This window comes from Nasonia vitripennis, chromosome 1, assembly GCF_009193385.2.
Source record: "Nasonia vitripennis strain AsymCx chromosome 1, Nvit_psr_1.1, whole genome shotgun sequence".
In the NCBI taxonomy this organism is placed as follows: Eukaryota; Metazoa; Arthropoda; class Insecta; order Hymenoptera; family Pteromalidae; genus Nasonia; species Nasonia vitripennis.
This window is the reverse complement of record NC_045757.1, coordinates 31277628-31302753: the sequence shown is the minus strand read 5'-3', so window position 1 is coordinate 31302753 and position 25126 is coordinate 31277628. Positions and strand designations below refer to the sequence as shown.

The window sequence follows — 25126 nt, the reverse complement described above, 5'->3', positions numbered from 1 at the left end:
GGCAATGGGCGTAGCTCCGCCATATTTGCGCAGTCGGACGCTGCGCACAGCGCAACAATCTAACAGCTGATCTGATGTATTGACGTACTGACCGCATACTGATTGTACACTTGTATTGTGTTTCTCGACAATAACTATCATTCTTTGTTGTTTAAAGTTGTAATTTTCTATAAAAGAAAATGGATCCAGCATTGTTGAGGGAGCATGAAGCCTTCAAGAGAAGAGCAGCCACGCAACCCACGTAAGTGTAGTCTTAAAACTTTGAATACATTATCTAACCTATAAAAGTTTCGAATCGCTTGTAACATTATTATTTTGTTAATAGTCTAAAAGTCTTCTAATTAAAATTTTAATATTTTTTCAAGAAATCTTTTTTTTATCACTTTGTGTCATTTTACCTTTATGTTGTTTACTGAATTTTTACAATAAATTTAACCATCTAAATTCATCGAAAACGTGTATAAAATATAATCTACGTTGAATTAATTTTCTTTTTTAGCGTTGAAAAAAAGAAAAGAGAGCCAGAGAAAGAAGTTGTTCGAGATGAATCAAAAAAGAAACCAAAGACCTCGTCAGGCTCTTCAGGTCCAAAACTTGACAGTAGTAATTATAAGACAATGTCGGCTGGTTCCCAAGTCAGATTTGGAATTCTTACGAAAATTGTACAGCACATGAAAGCAAGACATCAAGATGGAGAGGATCATCCACTTACACTTGATGAAATTCTCGATGAGACAAATCAACTTGATATTGGAACTAGGGTATGATTAATTGTTGTCAATATTAAATTAGTTGTACAAGATCTTGAGAATAAGTTTAAATTTTTTCAAATTTCATCCTGTTCAGAATAAGCAATGGCTTCTGATGGAAGCTTTGCCCACAAATCCAAAGATTGATACTAATAACGAAGGGAAATTCACTTTCAAAGCTCAATACAAAATCAAAGATAAGAAATCCCTCCTGAGGCTTTTAAAACAACACGATCTAAAAGGCTTAGGAGGAATTCTGCTTGAAGATATTCAAGAAAGTCTTCCACACTCCGAGAGACATCTAAAGGTAAGAATAATACTAATATTCATTAAGATAATTACAATATTACAGTAATTAAAATTTTGTTGCACTCTTGCAATCAACCACCTATTTTATTGAAATATTTTACATATCACAGCATCTTGCAAATGAATTGCTGTACATTACTCGTGCACAAGACAAAAAGAAAATTGTTTTCTACAATGATAAGACAGCACAATTTCCTGTTGATGAAGAGTTCCAAAAGTTGTGGAGGGCTGTTGCTGTAGATGCGATGGATGATGCCAAGATTGATGAGTACCTAGAGAAACAAGGAATCAGATCGATGCAAGATCATGGTCCAAAGAAGACTGCTCCACTCAAGAGAAAGAAGCCCAACAATAAGAGAAAGCAGTTGAAAAAGCCAAGAGACAACGAACATTTGGCTGATGTTCTGGAGACATACGATGATAACAAGTAGTCTGTCATCATAATGATAAGGCTCACAGTTTTCTAAGTTTAGGGTAATAGTAAAAATCATGAACATTTATTTTTAAGAAACTTTAATAAACGGAAAAGGCTTTCGTTAGCTCAATCCTTCGTTGTAAATACAAAAAATAGAGATTGTATATGACAAGGCTCAACATTCATCTAGTTCCGCAAATATTTAAAAAGCTTGAGTTTCGTTCATTGTAAAAATATCATCTTGTCAATCTTTTGGCAACGCCGAGTCGCTTTTTCCTCTGGAATAAACTTTCGTTGATTTACTACCGAGCATTCTGTCGAGCAGAGATTGCTTATTCCTTCGTCTTGCCGCAAGAACTTCTCGACATAGCTCATGAAAGGATTCTGCTACTTGAGCCACCTGAAAGTACGTTTAAATGAAATTTGTTCTCAACCTTTGTAAAAACTAAATAAGGCTCATTGCTAATTCACATTAAAGGAAAACGTACCTGTTCGGCGGCCGTAACTTCGCTGAACCAGCATTCGAAGTCTTTGGCCAAAATTTCACCTTCCTCCGTGCTGACTTGCCTCAGATGAATCATATCTGCTTTATTGCCAACAAGTGCGAGTGGCATAGCAGCTTCTGGATCGGCGACTGCTAATGCTTCTTTTGCCTTCCGCACGAAGTTAAAGGAACTCCTGTCAGTTATGGAATAGACAAGAAGTAAGCCGTCAGCCCATTGAAGTGTTTCTATGGATGGGAGCTCGTCTTCACTCTATTTTTGCGAATTGTAAGATACGTGTTAGCGGAAATCAAATGTAAGATGAATGTTTAGCTAAATTCTCTGCTGTATATATATTTATACATCAATTTTAGTGTTTTATAACGACTTAATTAAGTTTCATAAATCCGAGAAACTAGTTACTGTTCTCTTAATCGTTAATATTATGCTGGATTTTTTGAATTTTAAATTCTGATACAAAGCTATTTACTTATTTTACAATGTAATATAAGACTGTATTAAAAACTTTGGATATAATATTTTTTATATGACGTCTTTTCTCTTGCGCTTTATGTATAGCTACAATTATTTTGTAATTTTACGATTCAAACTATACTTTACCTTAGGACATGTATCTAAGATTTCGAAAAGTATCGGCTCTCCGTCCACCAGAACTTCGTGTTTGTACTTGTTTTCTGAAAGAAAAAAAGGAGCATGAAGCCGAGATCGAGGTCGAATACAAAATAATTTCCTCGCAGTCTCCGCTGGCAGACAAACATACAGCGATTCTAAACTTACAACATCTCCGGACGACAGATCGGGGAAAGCGAGCACAATAGGGAAAGTCTAAATCGAATCAACCGGTCTATGCCCGCGGGAAAGTATACAGACACGCGCGTATATTTCCCTCCTCGAGCTACGCACCTAGTGTCAAATCGGCTGTCTTCGATAAATTTAGATCGTCGCACAGCGAGAAGAGAAGGAGAAAGAGATGGACGAGAAAAAGAGAGAGACGCGGTCTGGCAATTTTTCAAAGAGTATAGTCGCCTATCCCCCGTATTTTGACTTGGCTACCTTGATCGTCGGACACTAGGCTGCGACCGTTAAGAGGATGGAAGAACCTTGAGACGCGTATTCGTGGTCTCGCGTTTGTTTAGGCTGCGCGTGCGTCTATGAGATGGAAAATTCTCGTTGTTTATTTTGTAGGATAGCGATTGTTTTGTCGATTATCAACGAGATATTATGTGCTTTCACACTGTGAGAAATTATGATGATGCTTTACCTGCTTGATGGTCATATTCGCCAATGTAACGCCTCGTTAAGAACCGGACAGTCAGAGCTGAAATGAAACAAATAGTAACGAACGTCAATATTTCATCATCATTACTTAATTGATGGTTAATTTAAATTTATTATACACGCGTTAACATGCAGTTATCGGCACGCGATTCGTTTGCAGTCAGAAGCAGTACAACGCGCACTGCGTAAATTAATTAATTATTCAGATGTAAAAATCCTAAATCATTTTCACAAGCTTTGATCAGTAACTTAATTAAGTATACAAAAAATAAAACGCTTTATGCTTCGGAAGCAAAGATCAAACGCCACCGAGCAATAAGGCGATCGACGAAAGCTCGAAATAAGGGCGCGGCGTTGCAAATTCGAAGCGAGACTACTCTATAGGTATACATGCCAGTGCTGCAGCCTAGTGACCCGCTTCGCTGCGGTGCACCGCACTATTTTTACCCATCATACTCGCGAGCGAGTCATAAACATTGTGCGAGCGTGTATGTAAGTATCGCGATCGGACGCCGATAGATCAAGCTCGACGACGCTACGCTTCCGCTACTTATTATACTTTACTTCTTGGAGTCGCTGTTCGATGTGGTATACCATACTATACCATATCATACCATACCATACAGCCGCAGTATACCATATACTGCGGCTGCGGTGATGGTGCGCTTTTCGTGCGGTTGCTCGGGATTTTTACGAGGATTGATTTACGCGGCTGCAAGTTGAGCAATGGCTTTGTACAATGTACTGGGAGAGTTTATTAATATAATGTTGGAAGATGAGTCTTGTAATACGATCTGATATGCTGCGCGTGTTTGCGTTTTTGAATGGAATTTTTTCGAATCTTATAGTATTACATCGATAGATTTTTAAATCTATGACTTTTACAATCGTGCACGATTATTTTCCAAATTTTATAACAAAAATTTTTAACCAAAAAAGAGGAGCAAATGTAAAGCAAAAATAAACATCGCGTGTAGATTTTCGTAATCTAAATTATATCGTATATATGTACAACTTCAATCATTAACGATAATAGTTATACCGACTGTAATTCGTGCTGCGTTATATATCGACGACAGCCGCGAGTGATTCAATTTCCGAAATATACTACAAACTAAATATTTGCATAGCGAGAGTCCGATAAACGTGCTTCCAACTCTGCCTTCGGCCTGCGAGTGCGAAAGACCGTTTTCAAAATAATATTTTTAAAATTAAAAAGCACATCCGCCTCCACTATTTAGAGCATCGACGCGTGTGACTGACAAGAGCTGAGGCCAGAGTATATTACTTATAATCCTTTTGCAACAACAGACTATATATCCCATAACTGAATCTCACACACACACGAACGAAACGAATCTGTGTCAACGTGTCGAAATCTCTTCTCAGAAATAAACTCCAGCAATCGCAATAAAACCGAAAAGCAACTTTCCTCGTTTCTCATATATAGGTACACAACCAACGCTCGCTCATCCGCGCGAGAGAGAAAAAAAGCACATAACCCGCGGTCTCCCTTACAAGACACTTCATTGTAAAAATCGTGTATCCCGCGTGTGTGCGGCTAAATATAAACGCATAATGGGTGTGTCGTAACGAAAAAAGAATCACATAAACCATGCGGCTGCGATCGAGCGTTACACACACACACACACACACACACAGACGCACACATAGACATCGGAGTGTACAGCTTCGGGCGCGAATATCTCGCGCTCGCGGGGACAGGAAAACAAAATAAATACACGCCATGTATCCGCTAAAAAATCGGTATGGCAAAGCTGAGCTTTCTTTTTACGAGACAAGTGTGTAGTCTCGATGAAAAATAGGACGAGGCTATAATTTAGGCGTTCACTCTTGAGATCGAGGAACGATCTTCCAGAGATGAAGGAGCCGGAAATAGAGCCTTATCGTATCGCTCTCGAGATGGCCTGATGCGTATGTGTCTTCGCTGAAAATACATTATCTCCGTGAACGATACGCGCGTCTATTATACCTATTTAGCGCGGGGACTTCGTTTTCGCGAGATCTGTGCCTTTGATTTTTCATCGTTTCGACCTTGAGGTTCTAGGTTATACTGGAGAGAGGTGGTGTTCGTTAGTGAGATATTGGGATTCAAAATTAAAAAAATAATGAACTATTTTTATATGTCTCAAAGATATTATGAAGCTAGCCTGATATCAATGTCAAGAAATAAGAAAAAAAAATTCTTATTTGTAAGCGATTGATCGATTATATGAATTACGGAGATTCAGTATATAATTTTAATTTTTTTTTGCATAAAGCTTCTTTTATAAAATGCAGGACGCTCTTAGTTTTGAATGAGCATTTCCTCCACTATTCTCTAGTTTCTAGCCGCGATAGGTGGCGCATAGGCATTTTGTATTTCCCTCGTGACTATAGTCTACCGTCATTATGTATCGCTATAATCAGAAATCGTACTTGGTTGGAATATTAATATGTTCATATTTATAGTTTTACCGATTGACTGGCGATTCTTATTATTGTTAAGTGAGACACGGATATAAGCCTATCAAGCTTTACAAAAACAAAATGAATTGTTCGTAATACTTGAAAATCAATTAATCAAATTAATGTGTATTGTCTAATTCAATCAAAAACTGATTTTAATACAAAATTATACAACAAACCCGGAAGATATCGCAAAATAAGCAGTCCCGCAAGTCAGCAGTCGCGCTTGGAAAAAACTCACGTCGACTCGGCAAAACCATCCAGTCGTCCGGCATTAAAGCTCGACATTCATAGCTTCGCGCGCTTGTAAAGCATCAGGGCAATAATCTAATATCTCTATTTAGGCGAGAGGAATTTTGAAAATTCTCGAATTGCTATACGTTAGGTGGGCTCTCTGCCAGTGCAGAGTAAAAAGGAATGCCAAGCTCACGCCGTGCGTCCACTGCTCTTTTCTCTCGTAAGGCGAGCATTGTTTCCGCGGGAAATTCAAAAAGGCTGCAAGCTCGGCTCCCGCCTCAACAAGCCCATATATACGCGTACACACGCTCCGGTTTATTAATAGCACATGCGTGAGTTCTCTTTCTCTTTGTGCGGCTGTCGACGGCGATCGAGTAGTGTGTGTAATCGCTGCCGACTCGGATTATGTGTGCGGTGCTTTCGAGCTTGCGTGTCCATGAAAATGGATACGTGCTATGATGGTTTATTGGATTGTAAAATGCGAATGAGATGGTGTCCTGATGAAACCTGCCGTGAGATGAGAAATGTATAAAGACGGCACGGAAGTTTGAGAATATTAATTAACTTTTGCGGCTGAGCTTATTATTGTCTATTAAATACAAAATTTTAAATTATAGTGAACAACAAGTTATGCAACACAAACAAACGGTTTCGTAATAAAGAGAACTTAAAAGCGGACCTATATCGAAACAATAGAACCCGCGTAAAGAACATACACACACGATCCGAATCTCTCGCGCGTGATTCAGAATCCAAACTCTCGCAGGTTATAGAAAGAGAGGAGTAACGGAATTATCTATCCCGGCTATACAGCGGTCTGTAGGTATACCCAAAACACGTGCCATTACCGAAAATACACGCCGAGTTGGCTTAGCTCAGGGGCAGTACTGCAGCGTCACACACGTTTCCCTACTTCCGCGCTCGCAAGCACGAGAACTACACACGCCTCCGCCGCTATACTGCTACATAGCACACTACGCGGTTTTTCATTCGCGACGTCATTTTCGCGCGCTCGCGAGCTTTCTCTGTTGATGTCGTCCTTCCCAGATCGCGTACACGTGCGATGCTTTTTCAGACTTTCTGAGAAAGATGATTTTGACGGCTACTACACTGCCTTTGTTTATCGCGTAAACTTTTCGATTATTTGGGGGGATGGGAATGTAGTTTTCGAACCGATTTTTTCTGAGTCACTGACGTTGCGGAAGCTGAGGTATAAAATACGCGAAGCTATTTACAAACGTTTGGCCTCGTAATTTTTGATTTTTAGATGCACGAGCAATTTGCTGCTCTTCGGTATTTGTATATACATATAGCGCTGCTGAGCTTCGTGTTTTTGGCGGGATTTTAAATTTTACGACTCTGACAGCCCGAGATTTTGGAAGCGATCCTGCGCTGTTGTTTATTTTGGTGCGGTTATTAGACGTACGAGTTAATTGAATCATTTATCGCGGGATACGGCGCAGTTTTGAGAGGCCACTTGTAAAAATAAGTGACGGAGTACAGCCATCAATTCGATCGAACGCGAGTACGCGCTTATATGAATTTGAACTCGATCCAAGCGCAAGTTGGAACTAATGACGAGTAAATCATTCAAATTTACAAGCGTTTTCGTATAAAAGCACTCACCACTCTTTCCGACTCCTGGCGCACCGATCACAGCCACTTTGACCTCGCAGAGCGAGCTCTTCTTCCTGCGTATGCCTCTAATTGCATTGGACGTCATGGCGCTCGGGACATCGGGATCTTCAGTCCATCAGTCGGCACGACAGCTGTACTCATCGACGAACCTCCTCCAACTTGCCTCCGCACAGTCGTCGTCTCTTTTTCTGCAAAATAAACGGAGACAACACTGCAGCCGTCGTGAGAATAAGAAAGAGAAAAAAAGCGCGCGCGTTTCAAAATTACTCCGAGAGAGCGGCGATTGATGGCTCTCTCGCAGGCTAAAAATTGCGCCGATGCCTCTTTTCGCCTCGCCTCGCGCCGTATACCTTATTTCCGGATCAAAGTGCCTAGTGATTTTCCTTTGCTCTTTCTCTCTTCGGGGCTGCTCGCTCGCGTATAGTGTATCTCTTTTCCTTTCTCCGAGAAGCGCTCGCGGACGCGTTTACGTTCGAAGAGGCATTGACCCCGTTACTTAGTTTTGCGCCTCGTCGTCTATACGCGTTGGTACATCGTCGGGACGTTGTGCGATGCAGTGCGCCGGAGATTCGCCGGCTTGTGCGCGCGGAGCGTTTGAGATTTTCGCACCGCGGAAAAGCTCGCTATAGCTGCGATCTTCTGGGGGGGAAGTAGGCGGGAGTGAGTTACGAGAGATGCAGATTGACGCGCGCCGGGTTATTAGAGCGAACGTCGGAACGTTGCGGTGAGGCGTGTACGTGTGTGTGATGTATATAGATTTACGAGTGTTGTGAATTTTTTCTGCGGCTTTGTGTTTGGGGATTTTTTAATTTTATTTTTTTCCCGCGGAATGAAAATTGATTGATGAGAATGCTTGCGAGTGGTGATATTTGGAATAATTAATGGAAAATAGACGCAATTGCAAAATGAGAGACGTCGTGTAGTACGGTGGCTAATAAACGTTTACATCCCGAATCAAAATAATTGAAATATCACTGAATATTTCTGTCGAATGTTACATTGCAAAATGTAATAACAACGAACGAGTCTGATCGATTCCAGTTACAATCCATACCGATCAATTTTTCCATCGATGAATTCAGTCGAAACATCACCTGACCACTACATCACTATACATCGCACCAACTATTAATAGTCTATCCCTCTCTCCCCAATAAATCTCCAAACATGCATACCTCGAGTCTCTCGAACGAATCTCGGCTACCTCTCCAGCGAAAGCTCCAGCATAATCTCCCTCAGCAAAGCCACCGTCGAACTCCTCACACAAACGTACAGAATCTCACGATTTCTCCAAGATCGAACCTGAGAAATCGGCCGAAACATCGAGGGTGAACCTATACAGCGCGTCTGCTAAGCTACTATCACGTGGTCCCGAAACTGTAGCACTGGAGCCCTCACGGCGCATGGTCCACCGCGTTTCTTGGCCCGAGCCCGACTGTCTGCGCTCTCCGACGACGCTTTCTCTCTTCTTCATTCCTCCGCTTCTTCTTCTTCTTCTTCGGGCGATCTCTGGCGCGCGCTTTTCTGTTTTAGTTCCTCTTCGTCGTTTTTTTTTTGAGAGCTTTTTTCGCCGAGCGCCGCAGACGCCAGCTGGGAAAATCCGAGAGACACGCGACTACTTTGCGTACACGATTCGATGAACTTGGGGAAGTTGTGGTTTTTCTGGGTGGGGGATGCCAGGTGCTGACACTTGCGAGATGAGGATGAGCTTTGATTGAGTTTCAGCTGCGGTGGCGATGATTGAAAGCTCCTTAAGTAAAATGTTGGGGCTGTGAGAGCGTTAATTAGGAGATGAGTACCGAGTGTGGTAATGTGCTTGCAAACTCTAGTGCAGCGAAATATTACTTTTGAATATAATAGGCTCCATATTTGAATAATATAGCTACTCAACTGACTGATTCAACTTCAATCATAACATTTGGTTGAAAAGATTAAGAAGGTTATTATATATAAATTAATATTCTTTTTATATTTCTTTAATAAAATAAAATATTTAATTACAACCATTTGAAGGGTGCCTCTTGAGAAATAATATCAAAAAGACCATGAGAAATATTTTTGAATTCGTAGCACAAAATCCAAGGTAGAATTCTTCCTTACCATAGCAGTCGAGCTATTCTTGCACGAGCTTCAAGACAATGACGCATAAATTCCGTAGTGTCAGCACTGTACCGCAGCTACTATGTGTAGTATCGTCGTTACTACAGATTCCTGCTTAACTTCTGGATTATTGATGCAATTTATTTGTTGTAAGAACTGATTGATTTCCGTTTATTCGGACATCCACCAAAGATCCATTGAAATGCTCGAGAAAGAGACGACTGATTTAATTCTGTATCTAAAAGCATTATATTACGATGTTATCAGAATTTCAAATATATCTCGTCTATTAAACAAATGTAAAACATTTTTACCAGTCTGAAAAGTTTTTTCTTTGTAGCACGATGGGTCACTCTGTTCCTTAGAAGGATTCTTTGCAATTTTTTTATACTTTTCCGTCTCATGACATGAACTGCCAGTTTTGAGAATTGATTTATTCGTATTCATCCTTGTAGGACTAATCGAATGGTCTGTATGAGGTTCATGGATAATATGATCGACGTGACCATCGTTGCATTTTGAATACCCACTGATACCTTCAAGTTTCAAATTGAAAATATAAAAATGCTACAGTATTAGAATATGATATTAATTTTTTTGAATTTCAGCTATTACTTTCAGCATAGTTATCATTTTGCGGTCTTTTAACTATTTCATCGAAGTCACTTTCAGTCCATTCTGAAAGTTCGATTTCAGATATATTTGAAGGAGGTGTGTCATACCTGCCCTTAAAAAAGGAATGTGAATAAGTATAGGTGATATAGTAACGAAGTCCTAATTATATACTTTGTTTAAAATATTTTCGTGTGCATCTAACACAGGTTTCGCATGCTTTTTATTCTTTGAATATTCCAAAAATGGATAATCGGCAACATAATCGATCTCCCTTTTATATCCTTTGTTCAATACATTTTTACTGGGCCTAAAACAAAATAATAAATCTTGGCATACAATGCATAGTGTGAGCTTAATTTTTCATATAAATATTCTCTATCAATTTAAAAAATATTTATTTGAAAAGTGGTGATATTTTTCAGTGAAAAATAATACATGCATGATTTCCAAGTTCATTATAGCGTACGTAATACATGCTATTTTCTTTCAAAGCAACGTCTAATTATCTTTTTTATGAACGTGGATGCATTGTTTTCATACAGTAATTTCGCTATAAAAAACTACACCGTACCTTACTAAGCGCCGATTACAATTGTCATTATATAACGGAAATGAAGTATTAAAATTCTGACGTTCGAAGGTGTCAAATTGCATCAGCGGCATTGGACAAACGGAAACTTTTTCAACCGATGATTTCTCCTTAAATTTCATCGTGCGCGGATGATGTATTTTTAAGTAAGGTTGCCTATTTCTTCGACTCTCGTGTAAGTATTGACACTCTAAAAGTGGCTGTTTCCTGCATTCCTGTCTGCAATGTTCATTCAGTTTTGTTATCAAATAAGTCTTTTCAGCATAATTTATTACGGATACTGGTACGACCTCAATATTTCTGCTTCAGGAATGCTGAAACTAAAGTTCGGCCGCACGTTTTTTTCTAAATTGTCATACTCTTTATCCGCCTCTTCAAAATTCAGCGGTAGAAAGGTCGCATTTTCGATCATGAATGATTTCGACATTTCCGAGTCATCGTCTCCTTTGGTTTTCTTAATTTCTTCGCTATCATCGACTCCCCCAACAATAGCCTTCAAACCACTTGCAATTAGATCAATTACGAAATGACATCCTTTTCTAGCAGCTAACAGCGATAGTAATGAAACATATAATTTTCTTGAAATTGAAACCTTCAGATTTATAATGTTAGAGTGAAAAATTAGGACACTAACGTGCTCGAGTTTCGGGAACGTAGTAGAGAACGATACCAGACAGTACTATGAAGACGAGCGATGCCCTCCTCACATAAGTAATCCATCCGAGAAGCCACGAGACGTCGTTCAGCGCGCAACGACCTACAGTAGCTCCAAAATAAGTGGAGAAAGTTCTTTCAAGCATCTGTCTTTCTTACTTTTACAGTCTTTTACGTCGTTTTCCATCTCTTTCTGGATCGCCTGCTTACTTCTACCTTTCGGATTTTCATACGTACTTTCTCTGTCTTTCCAAATTTATTTATTTACCCTGTTTTAATTTTAAATATTTGTATAGGCGAGTAGCTATTTTACTCACGCAGCCTTTTTAAATATTCTAACAATTGTCGCGATTGTACTTCAAAGGATGGAACTATAACTAATGCTTACACTTCACAATTAAAAGTAGTATAAAAGTAGATTTGAAGTGTACTTTTAATTCCGAGTACATTCGAGATTAACTTATACATTGAACCAAAAGAAACACAAATAATAGCATCAGACGCATAACCTAACTCACCGTCGCAAACGCTATGGGTCCAGGCACCCGCGTAAACTGCGCGAGCTCGACATGCGCTAGCTAAAAGTGCGCCAACGGTCAGCAGCGTTGTACGCGACTTTACTGCTACGATTTCCATTAATAGATATTATTTTTAGTTAAATTTTGTACAAAAAATTTTATGCTCTTCATCGCGTCCGCGAAGCAGGTTAGCCGAAACTCGTTATACACAATGAAATTAGTCGCATAGTGCACAACCTTTATACATTGGATATATATATATATATACCGAGAGTTTCGCGGCATTTCGGAGCGTTCCAAAATGAACGACAGAAATGTGATATATGGTACTTGAAAAATGAAATTTTCTAGCTTATGACACTAAAAACCATTAAGAAAAATTCGAAGATTCTTATCTAAATTTCCCATTTTGATTTATGTGTACATGCAGTGGACCACGATACACTGCAAAATAAAACTGTATCAGTTCAGCTCTCCTTTCCACCGCTTACTCAAACCCTCCCGCTCTCTATTAGTCTCTAGCTAACGAAGATAGGTGGCGCACAGGCACATTTTTATTTTCCACATCATAATCGGCGCGTTGAATGTATATATAGAGGTGCGATACTAATGCTGAAAGTGCCTTTTGTTGAGTTCGCTACCTGGGCTACTCATGCTATAACTATGTACGTGTTGCGTATGTGCTTTGAATAATTTTGTTTCCAAATATAATTTCTATTTAAAGAGTATATCTTCTTCCATTGACGTGCGATCCCAAGTTTTGTACAAAATCAAGCATAAGTAGTTACGGTTTCCATAGAGTTTTTTCCTAGAGTTGGATTCTTAGTTTCCATAACGGCATCATAATAAATCCGCTTGGGCCACTTGTGCTATATAACTGCGCTTGAGTATCATTTTGATTCGTTTTAAAGTTTTTAGAGACGATAACGAAATACACTCATTTTTAGTATTTGCATATTCATATATTTATTCGTTTTTGTCGTACAATAACGACCAAAAGTTGAGTAACCAAAATGATCCAAACGAATCAATCGTCAATTTCAATCATACTTGTATACGTAAGATTCTTTGAAGGAATCTAGTATTCATAATTGCAAAACAATTCGCAAAATACAGCTGATAGGGAAGATGAAAAGCGGCGCATCTATTTATAATGTTCATCATTGAATTTGTTTATTATGCCAATACTTTACAATATAATACAAACGAAGTGGGTCATAGAACATATATATACTGCTATCCGTCAATGCGCGTGGGATACTTAACGGAGTACTATATATACTGCATATAGTGTGCACTACTCATGATAAACTTGATACAAAGAAGCTTTCTTCAATACAAAAAAAGTATATAACCAATCGCTGTGTTAGGACTATCCACTTGACATTTCTACAGTACAACATCGATTTTTCACAAACTCGTTTTGATAAGCTGTATATCTTCGCACGGCGCACTTACTCGGGTAAGAGATCTCGTTGAAATATACTCGTTATAATCATATATGATACGTATTTATTTGCATTAGCATACATGTAATATTTATGCGTATATGTCGATAATGAACGCACGGCTCGTTGTCTTGGATTATATAATCGCTATAATACGATTTCCTCGCGCTCGAGATGTAACACCTTCGAGAAGACAAAATCTTACATAGCTGGAAACTTCAACATCAATTTCCACGATCTATAAGCTAACATAGTTTGTTTTTTTTTCATTTATACTACACGAGAGGTGGTGCGATTTAAAATCTAAAAAGACGAATGTACAACAAGAAACACAACTACGAACGAAATTATATAAATAATTTGAAATAATAAGAGTTTATTTTGCTGATCCACGTGTGTGTGTATGTATAGTTCATAGTTATAATTTTGCGATAATAAAGTACAGTGTAATAGTGTATACAAGTATATTATTTCCAACTGTGTGCAACGAAAGGAATTGCAGTGTGTATGTACAATCCTAACAGTTCGGGCAGGTGCTTGCTGTTCTCTTATTGTGGGTTAGCCGGATAATACAGTATAACGCTAACAGTAAAATATGTATAACATACAATATAAAGCATACAGTCAAAGTCGTGGCACTGTCGTCCCGATCTCTGGAAAAATTTTACATTAAACGCATTATATATATTGTCTCAGCTCTCGTGGCTCGTCGATCCGCTATATATTCACCAGAATCGCCGAGACAGTGTCGCAATTTTCACCGCAGTACATAGTAGATCATTACGATACAATACAGTAGAGTACAATAATAATAATAATAATAATAATAATAATAATAATAATAATAATAATAATAATACAATAAAATAATAATAATAATAATAATAATAATAATATAATAACAATAATGTGGCGTGAACGCGGGCGCGCGCGGTTCGCTCGGCACATGCGCTCGAAAATCAAAGTCGGAGAGAGTTTCGTAAAGGAGATACGCGCGCGTGTGTGTTTGGATGCAATTCCGCAAAGAAAAAAAATAGAGAGATACGAGTTATATATAATGACGCGTGTCCGACTCTCCAAGTGTTTATATTCTCTTATCCGCGAGCTAATAATACTTTTAAGTCGCGCATGTCACGCCGCGCACGCGCGCTAGCTTTTTTGCGAGTAAGGAAAAGAAAGATAGAGAGAGAAAAAAAAAATGAAAATAAAACAGACGCAATAGATGGCGAAGGAGAGACTTTATACAAAGGGAGGCGAGGAAGAGAAAAAGGATAAGATGAATAATGACGAGAGGAGGCTGACTCCAAGAGGACGAGTATAGTGTGTTCGGACGCTCTGAGGTGACAAAATCATCGAGGCAAGTTTCACTTTTCTCGCGCTCGCGGACGTTGTACAGTTGCGCAATACTTTTTCTTTTTTCACGTCCCGAGTGACATAACGGTTGTTTTCGAGAATTCCTACGCTATTTGCGTTAGAGGATGTACAACTGCGCGGAGTCCTGAGATCGCGAGAAGGAGTAGATTCGATGATTTTGCTCTACGATGCAGCTAATTTAGTCTTTCAGCTTGTCGTGGCTCGGAGGTATGCGATGTGCTTCGCTTTTCTATACCGAAGACAGTCGTTGCTACGACTGTTTATACGTATTTGCGGCAGCGAGTGTAATCAGTCGGAGAACGAGTGTCTGTAGATATTATTTTTCATCGCGATAATACGGGAGAGACTTCTCGAATCGAAAAAAGTTTGCTTTTTTCTAACAAAAGAGCCGTTCTATTGAAACACATTCGATTTTAATACTGCAAGTTCCAAAGCATTGTCTTATCCTAGCGATCAGCTCTTGCCATGTCTTTCATGATTGTAACTACTCCGGTCAGCCATATTTTTAGCTTCAAAACTTCCGACCGTTAGTCATCGCGGGATATTTGAACACTCGAATACAGTTTCAGCAACGAGTATAATCCGCGTATTATTGCCATTGTCACGCACAGTCTACCGAATGAAAATATTCCCCCATCTCTCGGGGTATTTACAGATCTGGTACTTTCGAGCGATAAAATTTTCTCAACGATATACATCCTACATATATTCACTCGCGAAGCTCTCACAGGACATGGCAGAATTGTCGTCGATACCTGAGCCACGAGTAGCGCGCGCGTCGCCTAAAATTACCGGCCATGGATTCCCGGCGGCGCGAGCCTTCCGACGTACCATCATCGTCATCGTCTCGATCATCGTCGACGTCGTCGTCGTCCAGGTCGTCGACGCTCTCGTCGAACGTCGTCAACATCGCCGACGCAACGTCGTCGCAATAGTCCGCCTCGGGTGACGCCGGCTCGGCGAAACTTTACGCAAACGACGACTTCATTTTGTTGAGGGCGTTGGTGATGTGGGTGAGCTCGATGTTGAGCTGCGAGACGGCGCCCTCGAGCCTCTCGACGCTGTCGAGGACCTCGACGCTCTGGGTGTGCGGGTTGTATCGGACCTCGAAGGGTCGCGACATCATCGCTACCCAACGGCGGAACTTCTCTTTCGCGTCCTCGAAGCTGTTGGCCACGTAGTAGATCGGCTGGTAGTCTTGGTCCTGTTTCGAACGATCGGCAATTAGGCTACAGGTCTGAATCGTGGTATAGAAATGGGTCGTGATGTCGGATGATGAGCAACTTACCTGATAGGGCTGAACTGCGGTGGTGGATGGCTCGAATGGTCGGTGCTCGCACTTGTCGCTGAGGGAGTGAAGGAGCTCGCCGTAGGCCGAGAGGAGACCGGCTCCGTAGGCTTTGGTCTCGGTTCCCTCCTTGCACAGACCGAACTCGACGGTGAACCAGTAGATGGTCGACAGCTTCTCGATCTCTTCGTCGCTGGCGCCCAGAGAGGCCAGACCGATTTCCTGGGAGAACTGAGCGAAGCTCGGGTCGGCCAGGAGAGGCATGTGTCCGAGAAGCTCGTGGATCGCGTCGCTGTTGGGGGCAAAGACACCAATGCATTTTTTTCACAAAATTCGATACTCGACGGTCATTACACGCGTAGCCAGCGTCAACTGTGTTATCCTGGTAACGCGTTTAGCTCGAACTTCGCCACATGTACCGACAATCGAATAAGCTCCAGGTGTGCTCCTGTGTGTCCAGGCAAAATCGAAATTCCAAAGTTAAACGCGTACAGCGCGCGGGAGGGAAGAACGAGTCTCTATATATATTCGCAACTGAGTTATCAACGCCATCGCGTCGTTAAAAGCCAATTAGAGTTCCATTACAAGCTTAGAGAGCCGCGCTAACTCCATTATGATCGTTCGCTCTTTGAGAGATGGATGCTCCGCTCTGTGCGCGCTCGCGACTACCCTATACTCCCACCCACGCTACTGTATGATATTGATTGTCCCCCGAGGCTGTCTGGTTATTTCGACGGGTTATGGCTTTGATCGAGTGCACGGAAAGTGTATACGGTAAAATACTCACGGTTCGGGTGTGTGGTAGGGGCTGTTGATGTGGCGGATGTACTGCGTGCTCTGGAATATTCTGAACGCAAGGCTGGAGAGGAAGTCACGGGCCGTGAGGAGACCAGCAGCCGGACGCAGTGTGAAGCCGGTGTTCTTCTTGAGGAAGTCGCTGACCTCCTGGAGCTGGGGTACGCGGTGGGGTTCGAAGATCTTCTCCTCGCGGAGCTTCTGGAAGACGCGCTGGTACTCCTTGCAGGCGTGCTTGGGCACCAGGTCGACCAGGGTGTTGAACACGCGCTTCCAGGTCTCGTTCTCGGTCTCGGTGTAGGGGATGTTGGGTATGGGGTCGCCGTACTTGTAGGCGAAGGCGATCTCGGCGATCAGTTTCCTGAAGAACGGAAATTCGTCGATCATCGTTAGACAGCTTCTTCGAAGATCGGATGTTTGCTAAGAGCGAAAGACGAAGAGACACTCACCTGCGCGCCCTGTATTCCTTGTCGGCGAATCCGGGGTGGCTCATGTCGAGGTCGGGCTCGTACTTGGTCATCAGGTGGTTGCAGTTGTCCAGGTCGGAGGCGTGACGCGGAAACCAGGGATCCTTGACGGTCACGGCGTTGGTGTCCTCCGCCAGGAGGGTAAGTCCACCGAGTGACGAACCCTGTCTCAGGTTCCTGATGAGAGACGACAGGTTGTGGCGGCTCATGTTCACCTTGACCAGCACGTCGAACTGGCCCTCCTTCTTCGAGGGACGGGTCTCGACGTGGGCCACCTGGCCCTTGAAGTTCTCGATTGTCTTGAGGATGCGTGGCAGCGAGGACATGCCCTCGCGGAGCCGCAACACCAGGGCGGCAGTCTGCACCGACTGGTCATCGGGGTTCTCAGCGATGGAGCGCGCGAGCACCAGTTCTTCTTCCGTCAGGCCGAAATCTGCGAGAAAACGTGAAAAAATTCCCGCTTAGTCGAGCGTCGGATGATTTCTTACGTCAGAGATCGCGAAAATTTACAGCTTCGCGCGTCGTTACTCTCGCGAGCAAGTGGGAGAAATCACTTAGAGAAGCCTCTGCGACTCCTTCGGCGCAAGCTGAATCCCGACGAGGTAGCCAGCAATTTTAAGTCCATTTCCGCGCATCAAAGGTAATAAGGGTAATGGAGAGAGAGCGGGACCGTGAGAGTGCCTCTAGCGCACGTGACGTCGTACGTAGAGCTGCGGGAGGGGGTGCAAAAGGGGACGCTAACTGCGTTACACATTTTATCCGGCGACCTTTAAAATCCGGACGCGGGGGTGTGAACGCGCGCAGACGTGGCGTGAATTGCTCGAATGAAAGGAGGAGAGTTAGGTGGAGTGTGAAAAAAGGCCAGAAGTGAAATCTCCGAGTTTTTTTTTTTAATGACGATGCAGAGGATTTTTCGAATACATAGGCAGCGAATTTAGACGTAATAAAAGTACACGCGAAGAATGTAGAGCAACACGTAACGCAATTTCGAATGAGCGAGCAGAAAAAGTATAATTTGCACGAGTACGGCAGAGCTCTCGACAATAAGCGCTTTCCCTTTTCCTTCACGCGGCTCTTTTCGGGTCGCGAGTCTTTCGAGCGAGGCGAAATTCCTATAATTGTCTCGACACTTACCGTCGTCCCCCTTCTCTTCGCCGTCTGAGGATGATGCTTCCGCTTTGGCTTCTAGAAATCAAATACACGCAACGTTCATGCACATGCCGCATTCGCTTGTAAAAGAAAAAAGTAAATAAACAAACAGAGAGTAAAGACTCTTACCGCCTTCTTTGGCCGCGCAAGCAAGTGTTTCTTGCTGCTCGTCATCGCTGGAAGATGCCGACGAATTGTCAAAGGGTTGATCCTCTTTGTTGATCTGCTCCTGGCCATACATTGCCGGATCGACGGGTGAATCTATATAGTGTTACGGAGAACGAACAAAAAACAAACACATCTCATGCAACACTGATTCGCAAAACAACGTGCAAAATGAATGTTCTAATGTCTGACTTGTTGCGAAAATTAAATTGGCAAGGCAACATGCTGAACTTAAATTTTGAAACATCGAGATAACGAGAACAGTTTAAAGGATGAAAAACAAGAAAGGTTTCGAACTTACCATTCGCTCGTTGGCGAGCCTCTTCCAGCACACTCTGCTTCGTCTGCTTGACAACCAATGTCTCGAAACGAGCGTCGTCTACGAGAGAACGACGTCTTGCCGGGTATCCATTCTGAAACACAGAAAAGGAAGCATTTCTTTTATTGTTCGGATCTCGTGAAGCTCTCTAATTTTTACAATACGAATTATGAATTGTCGGCTAATTGAGAAGTTCGCGTTACAGCAATAACTTTGCTGGTAAGCCGAGTGAAACCCGAGTGTGCGAGACAATTGCGCGAGTTCGCGACTCCTCGATCATGGCAATTAGGTGAAGACAATCGCGGAACAAAGACCAGAGAGGGAAAGACCATTTCCGCCGCGTAACGACTTCTCTGACGCTTTGCTTCGCCTGGACCCGTCGAAAGAAAAGCCTAGTGAAAAGCGCTAAACGGTAGGAAATACGTGGGTGTTAACTTCGTGACAGGTGTGTATATCTGCCGTTGAAGCCGCGGAAATGAAACCGATGCCTCTACCTCTGATCCATCCCATTTTCACACATGGAACGTTTACCTAAACCCACACGCTCGTTGCACTGTTGAAGATGATTCAGACTTCAGAGAGCAGCATTTTAAAAAAAATCGACCACCTTAGGCATTTCCCGCGCTTCTCCCAAGATCCCCAAGGGCACGCTTACGGTCACTCGGCAACGCACGTAACAATCGCCGCCTCTTATCTCTCGCGCAGGTGGTGCGAGGGTCGAGGTGACAGACTCGTCGTCGTCATCCAACACAACAGGCCGCGCACAGAGAGCATTTTTCCGCGGCACGAGGATCCGCGCAAATCACGCGCGGCAATTGGCACGCGCCGCCGCGCATAAGTGGGCCAAGTACTCGAGCCTCTACACTGGATCGTCGAACGATGAGTGTGTGCGGCGACGGCCTCTTACGCCACGCGATTACGCGCGCGAGACTCGTTTCAACAAGCGCGCGGCTATCCTAACGTCTTCGTTATCCGCGCGAGGGTGTACGGGACCAGTTTTTTTTTTTTTTTTTGACTTTGGATTTTTGCGATTGCGTTGGTTTTCAGAGATGAGAGAAACGAGTTCTGGAGATGATAGAAATCAGTGGTAACAGACGGATGAGGCTGTATTATGTCCTTTCGTTCTACGGGAGAACACGTGCAGAGGTACAGGAAAACGGTTTTGAAATTTGGACGTGATCCAAGGAGCGAGGAGAGGCATTTCTAAAAAGCCGTTCTTGAAAGTAAAATTGCTATTGTAATGAGAACTCCAATTGCTTTGTAACGCAGCATTGACACGATTATCCTGGCGTGCAGACTCATGCCAGTCTATATAGTGAAAATCGCTCTCCGTGTATCGTTCTTCCGATTTTTCGTTAAACCATGCATACGCGAACCGTCGTTGCAAAACAAAACGTGATAATGAAGAATTCGCTCGCGTCTGACGTAATGGAGGAAAAAAAAATTTCGAAGGGTACTAAAACAAAAATTGCATTCCGCGCAGTGAATCGCATTTATTTTTACATGCGCAGCAGTCGACTCCGCACGAAATTCATGGATTATTTTAACGACGAGTATTCGTGACGTCAAGGTATTAAACGCTGTGATGCAACAGTACCTTCGATAACTCACTAAATTCAACCTCATACTTATACATCTCAACGACGTGTAATCGATTCACGAGGACAAAAAGTTTCCGATCTCCGCGCATTCGAATCCCGATCGAATGCGCGACGGTAAAAAAAAGAGCCGTATCAACCCATCTCGACGCGCTAGTTAGCATAAATCGGCAGCGATGCACCTGTCTCGGAGGCTCGCCCCCGCTATTGGCTCTCTCGCGGCGCGACATAACGGTCCCGGCTCGCGCGCGCACGTGAGCCCAGCCTTGCTCTTATGCTCGGGCGAGACTTCAAGGAGAGACGCCAGTTTTTCTCCGACTGGTTTGTTTCTTTTTTTTGCCGCGTTTTTCGTATCGCTATCTGTGTGGAGGATGTGTGTAGAGGCGCGAGAGTATTTTATAACGTATTCATAATTACGGAGCGAGCCAGCTCCTGCAAGGACGATCGATTTCTCAATAAGATTGAGGCGGCCATTATAGGCACGTTAGATGGTTCAATGAGAGACAAGAACGCGTGCGCGGAGAGGAAAATCTTTGCGTGACCGGTAATTGTTTGGAGAGATAATTAGGTGGATCCGAGAGAGGAGAAATCATACTTTTGCTTTCGATCATTACTATTATTTCTCATTCGGAAATTAAAAAAAAAATAAATAAATGGATGATAATATTACATTGGAATAAATCGATCGTGCTAGATTCAGAACGATTGAGTAATCGGCTTTTTGCGAAGCCGAGTATAACTAATTATAAAATTGATACGGCTGGCGGTAGTTCAGAGGATGAAAAAAGCCGATTTTCAAAGTCATCTAGCGGTCTTACCCTTGCGGGAGTGTTAGATAATGAAACTATGCTTCATTTGCATATCGCGTATACCAGTAAAATGATGATGCATGTAATGATCTAAAAGTATATGTTACTGAGCCTACATTTTCCCTCTCTCGGCTCGATCATTATACCCGCGCGCTCGCGCATTCTTTCCTATACACAGCCGCGAGATTAAACAATCAGAAGAGGCCTCGAAATTCGTCCACCTCGGAATAAAGGATAAACACTCGCTGGCTATATACCGCGTATATATTACACATCAGTCGTCATACAGGTTAGACTCGTGGAGTAACGATCAGCGGCGATCGCTTTGTGCTCGAAAAAGGTGCTCTTCCGGTATGCGTACGTTCGCGCAGCTGATCTCTCGATCGAACAATGCTGCGTGAAAGATCGGTATATACGTAAGCTCGCACATAGACACACCGCGAGCTGGAATGGTCTAGAAGCGAGTTCAGGGACGTTCCGATGCGTGCGTGCGGTAGAGAACTTTTTTCCTTTTTGCTCTGCTCGCGATGGAAATGCCGCTGAAGAAACGCGAGAAAAAGACCCGATTCTTTTTTACACGCGTACGGTTTATACTAGAGCCGAGATATTGTATACACACTGCGTGAGCGCACTTACTCACAATATTAACAAAACAACTTTTTCTGATTCGATGTATTTGTTCGTATGTATAGGTAGAGGCGTCCAATGTCACCGCGCTGTGTGGTATGAAAAAAAGGATTCGGGACTCAGTTAAATCCTATACGCTATATAAATCAAGATATAAAAGTGGTTCGGGATTGGGAACACGAATTACGATGCATCTAGCGCGAAGACGAATTTAGAGGAGAACTCTTCCAGCACCTTCGAATTTTCACCGGGAGATGAGAGACGCAATCGCGCAGTGTATAAACGGGCGCATTCCACTGGGAATAATTATCTAATTATCCGTTACGCTGCGCGTTCCGATACTTAGAATATTTTTCGTCAGTGACACGCGGAGAAAGTCGCGAGAGGAAGCCGCTCGTGTACACGAGTCTCTCGGAGATCACGTAGACCAATAGCGACGGTCTCTTTTCGAACGGCGAGAAACAGAGTCGGTGTATATAATGCATATAATTTTTTTTAATATTGTGTATTCGAATCAGACTCGCGTGAAAACTGGATCGGCTTGGAGAAAAAACGCGAGTGTATAAATATTCGAGTATTTGATCTGCGCGAGTTGAGCTTTTTTGATGTTGAAAAATGATTTATACAACGGATCGATTATGGATGCGTCTTAGTCTACTTTGGATAGTAAACGTTCTAGTTATACAACGGCGTGTATTAAATCGATTTCAATAAATGAACTATACATCAGATCTAGTTACCGTACGTTATTTAAACTTGACTAAGGAGAATTACAGAATTTATTGAAAACCTTCGCAGCCACACGTCCATCAGCAAATCTTCCGGTTCCGACCTATACAGCCGAGTCCCGCATCCTCGCCTAAGGTGACGAAAAATCGCGCCTCGAGACATAATTTCCCGCGTGCAAGGTCGTAAATCCCAGGGCCCCAAGGCCTCGCTGGCGCTGCCGGCGCGTATCTATATAATACAGCCGCAACCGACGCGAGTACTTTCTCTCTCTCGCGCGCGCGCACGAGCGAGCAGTGACTCGTCACTATATGTTTACAAGCTGTCGCGCGAGTCGCGCTAACACTCGGAGAATTTCACTGGTGCTGGAAAGGAAGACGAAGGAACCGGTAAGCCTGCGTGAGTGCCGCCGACGAAATGCACGCTTTCTGACGTAATTTTTTTTTTTTTTTTTTTTGCTAGTTACGAAAGCCGACGTCGAAAAGTCACGTAGGACAATGATGCCGGGGGGAGATGATGCGGATCGTTTCGCCAAGTATTTTTTAAGCGTTTTGGAGCGATTATTCGCATGCAAGTTTTGCAACGCGATGGGCGCACTTTTTTTAAGAGGTGAAATTCCGCTTTGCGTGATTATGCCGAGCGACGATCTTGAAGGCAGGAAAACTTTCGCGAGAACGCGTGTTGCGCAGGTGCGCGCGTTTGCTACGGAATCTCGACGTTTCGGTTTCTGCTCTCTTTTGTCGCGAAATTCGGGCTGCTTTGAATTCGGAGAGAGCGTTCGAGAGAGGAACAATCGAAAGTCCGGGCGAAATTCGAATGTTACGCGTACGCGTACAGATTATTGATTGTTATGGTACATAACGGGAAATAAAACGTTTAGTTCCGACGATCTCGAGAGCGTGGTAAACTCTGCGCGAAATTCTAACTTCGCGCGCCTTGTCCGAGCTTGAGTGTACAGCGTGAACCGATTTGTAATTTAAACGGTACTCCTGTAATGAACACAAAGTCTTCGGAATAATTGTAGTACTGGAGATCGTAATTTTTTAATTATTCAAATTTTTTATGTAACCAGATTTTTGCAGTCTCCGAGCGTGCATTATAATAAACATAACACTCGCATTTTAAATGAGAATATAATTCCACACACTATTTTGCGTAAAAACTAGTATTGTAAGAAATCGCAAGTGAAATCAAGAGCGTAATACCTAAATGAAAAAAAATCAAGATTGAAATAAAAAAACAGTTGTAAAAAAACTCACCTCAATGCTGTAAGACTTCTTGATGGCAAACATCTCGCGATTCTTCTGTGCAGCAGCTACGGCCATTGTTGCTTCGCTTCTGTCTTCTTGTTTCTCTTCGTTAAAATTTCCAAAAGTCGAACTGACGCGACACTGTTGGCGAGCCAATGTAAATCCAAATTTACCTCGATTCTGCTTGGGGGAGCCTGCTGTTTCTCAGCGAAAAATCGTACTCTCTTATTCTTATCACTGCCTTTCGAGAAAAAAATAACGATTCTTCGTCTTCTGATCCGGAGAACAAAATCGGACGATCTTCTTCTTCTGCTTCTTCGAAAAATCAGGCTATCACAAAAATTTTCAATGTCTGCCTGCCGCAGGGACAAGAGTTGAAAAACGGTGAATTTATCTGGCTGATCCGCGGCTCTTCTCCAAAATTAGGCTCCCCTGCTGCCGAGTCTGCTGCGGGCGAGGCGAACGAGCGAATGCGTCTCCAGGGCGGTTTGCCGACGCGTTATAAACGCAGCCTCCCTTCACCGGCGCCGCGCACAGCACAGCCGGGGTCAGGGGTGCCCCCACCTTCTCCTCCTACTCCTCCGGCTGTGCTCTCCGTGTCTGCTACTGCTGCTGCTGCCTCTCGGCGGATGGCAAGCTTCTTCTCTCTTTCTCTCCCACTTGTGCGCGAGCGATTTTCCACGAGGCGAGACGCCTGTTGCACCTATTGCCTGCGAATTGCGAGGGGATTCACTGTGAGGATATTATTTTTGGATATTTCAGAATTTTTCGGTTTTGAGTGGAATTTTACGAGCTTTGACCTTTTTACGAGGTTGATGACGTCTTTCGTTGGAATAGTGATTGTCTGCGAAAGAGTAGCTGAACTCGATATACAATATATCTGTGAGACCAAAAACGCACGTGTACAGCTTAATTATATTTAAGGTGGGGGATTCCGTAACAGGTGGCAATATGCACGGTAGTTGCATTATTAGAACACTGACGATTAAGACTATTACTTCGAGATTTAGTGCGTTTCCGAATGACTCTTTGTTTCT

At 42.8% G+C, this 25126-nt stretch overlaps 3 protein-coding genes across 18 annotated transcripts; 1 reads left to right on the top strand and 2 right to left on the bottom strand.

Moving 5' to 3' along the window:
• Window positions 1-68: 68 nt before the first annotated feature.
• Window positions 69-2501, top strand: LOC100116136 (transcription initiation factor IIE subunit beta). Of its 2 annotated transcripts, none has more exons than XR_004344435.1 (5): window positions 69-241; window positions 500-761; window positions 847-1056; window positions 1169-1879; window positions 1952-2501. XR_004344435.1 is itself a non-coding variant. In XM_016981039.3 (5 exons), exons 1-4 carry the CDS (start codon window positions 180-182, stop codon window positions 1487-1489), a joined length of 855 nt encoding a protein of 284 aa, XP_016836528.1. In that variant the 5' UTR covers window positions 69-179; the 3' UTR covers window positions 1490-1532; window positions 1952-2501. The 2 variants fall into 2 exon arrangements, 1 of the variants encoding a protein (XP_016836528.1); XM_016981039.3 differs by having other exon boundaries at window positions 1169-1532.
• LOC103315613 (ras-related and estrogen-regulated growth inhibitor) lies at window positions 1555-12307 on the bottom strand. 14 transcript variants are annotated; one of them, XM_032595861.1, is made up of 14 exons: window positions 12075-12264; window positions 11537-11659; window positions 11193-11448; window positions 10885-11121; window positions 10485-10620; window positions 10314-10420; window positions 10013-10234; window positions 9699-9936; window positions 8774-9367; window positions 7587-7786; window positions 3238-3294; window positions 2577-2650; window positions 1962-2228; window positions 1555-1873 (listed from the first exon to the last, which is right to left on the bottom strand). In XM_032595861.1, exons 10-14 carry the CDS (start codon window positions 7681-7683, stop codon window positions 1718-1720), a joined length of 651 nt encoding a protein of 216 aa, XP_032451752.1. In that variant the 5' UTR covers window positions 7684-7786; window positions 8774-9367; window positions 9699-9936; window positions 10013-10234; window positions 10314-10420; window positions 10485-10620; window positions 10885-11121; window positions 11193-11448; window positions 11537-11659; window positions 12075-12264; the 3' UTR covers window positions 1555-1717. The 14 variants fall into 14 exon arrangements, 2 of the variants coding, with proteins under 2 accessions (XP_032451752.1, XP_032451753.1); XR_004344433.1 differs by lacking the exons at window positions 1555-1873; window positions 1962-2228; window positions 2577-2650 and adding exons at window positions 7949-8237; window positions 11716-11825 and having other exon boundaries at window positions 8774-9348; window positions 10314-10425; window positions 12075-12307; XR_004344430.1 differs by lacking the exons at window positions 1555-1873; window positions 1962-2228; window positions 2577-2650 and adding an exon at window positions 7949-8237 and having other exon boundaries at window positions 8774-9348; window positions 10314-10425; window positions 11537-11825; window positions 12075-12307.
• A 914-nt stretch (window positions 12308-13221) lies between these two features.
• On the bottom strand, window positions 13222-24575 carry LOC100116056 (tyrosine 3-monooxygenase). 2 transcript variants are annotated; one of them, XM_008205405.4, is made up of 8 exons: window positions 24099-24575; window positions 19062-19173; window positions 18725-18856; window positions 18581-18631; window positions 17429-17879; window positions 16972-17340; window positions 16185-16476; window positions 13222-16100 (listed from the first exon to the last, which is right to left on the bottom strand). In XM_008205405.4, the coding sequence occupies exons 1-8, from the start codon at window positions 24162-24164 to the stop codon at window positions 15864-15866; spliced, it is 1710 nt and encodes a 569-aa protein (XP_008203627.1). In that variant the 5' UTR covers window positions 24165-24575; the 3' UTR covers window positions 13222-15863. The 2 variants fall into 2 exon arrangements, with proteins under 2 accessions (XP_008203627.1, XP_016836527.1); XM_016981038.3 differs by lacking the exons at window positions 18581-18631; window positions 18725-18856.
• Between the last annotated feature and the right edge of the window lie 551 nt (window positions 24576-25126).

What these genes read in the sequence shown, in the direction of transcription:
- LOC100116056 (XM_008205405.4), bottom strand. Translation starts at nt 24,164, where the DNA reads ATGGCCGTAGCTGCTGCACAGAAGAATCGCGAGATGTTTGCCATCAAG. An exon ending in GGCTCGCCAACGAGCGAATG is followed by an intron (nt 18,857 to 19,061) that starts GTAAGTTCGAAA and finishes AACACTATATAG; the next exon opens with ATTCACCCGTCGATCCGGCA. An exon ending in TTGCGCGGCCAAAGAAGGCG is followed by an intron (nt 18,632 to 18,724) that starts GTAAGAGTCTTT and finishes TTTGATTTCTAG; the next exon opens with AAGCCAAAGCGGAAGCATCA.
- LOC100116136 (XM_016981039.3), top strand. Translation starts at nt 180, where the DNA reads ATGGATCCAGCATTGTTGAGGGAGCATGAAGCCTTCAAGAGAAGAGCA. An exon ending in AGAGCAGCCACGCAACCCAC is followed by an intron (nt 242 to 499) that starts GTAAGTGTAGTC and finishes TTTCTTTTTTAG; the next exon opens with CGTTGAAAAAAAGAAAAGAG. An exon ending in AACTTGATATTGGAACTAGG is followed by an intron (nt 762 to 846) that starts GTATGATTAATT and finishes CATCCTGTTCAG; the next exon opens with AATAAGCAATGGCTTCTGAT.
- LOC103315613 (XM_032595861.1), bottom strand. Translation starts at nt 7,683, where the DNA reads ATGACGTCCAATGCAATTAGAGGCATACGCAGGAAGAAGAGCTCGCTC. An exon ending in TCTTAGATACATGTCCTAAG is followed by an intron (nt 2,229 to 2,576) that starts GTAAAGTATAGT and finishes TCGCAAAAATAG; the next exon opens with AGTGAAGACGAGCTCCCATC. An exon ending in AAGTTACGGCCGCCGAACAG is followed by an intron (nt 1,874 to 1,961) that starts GTACGTTTTCCT and finishes ACGTACTTTCAG; the next exon opens with GTGGCTCAAGTAGCAGAATC.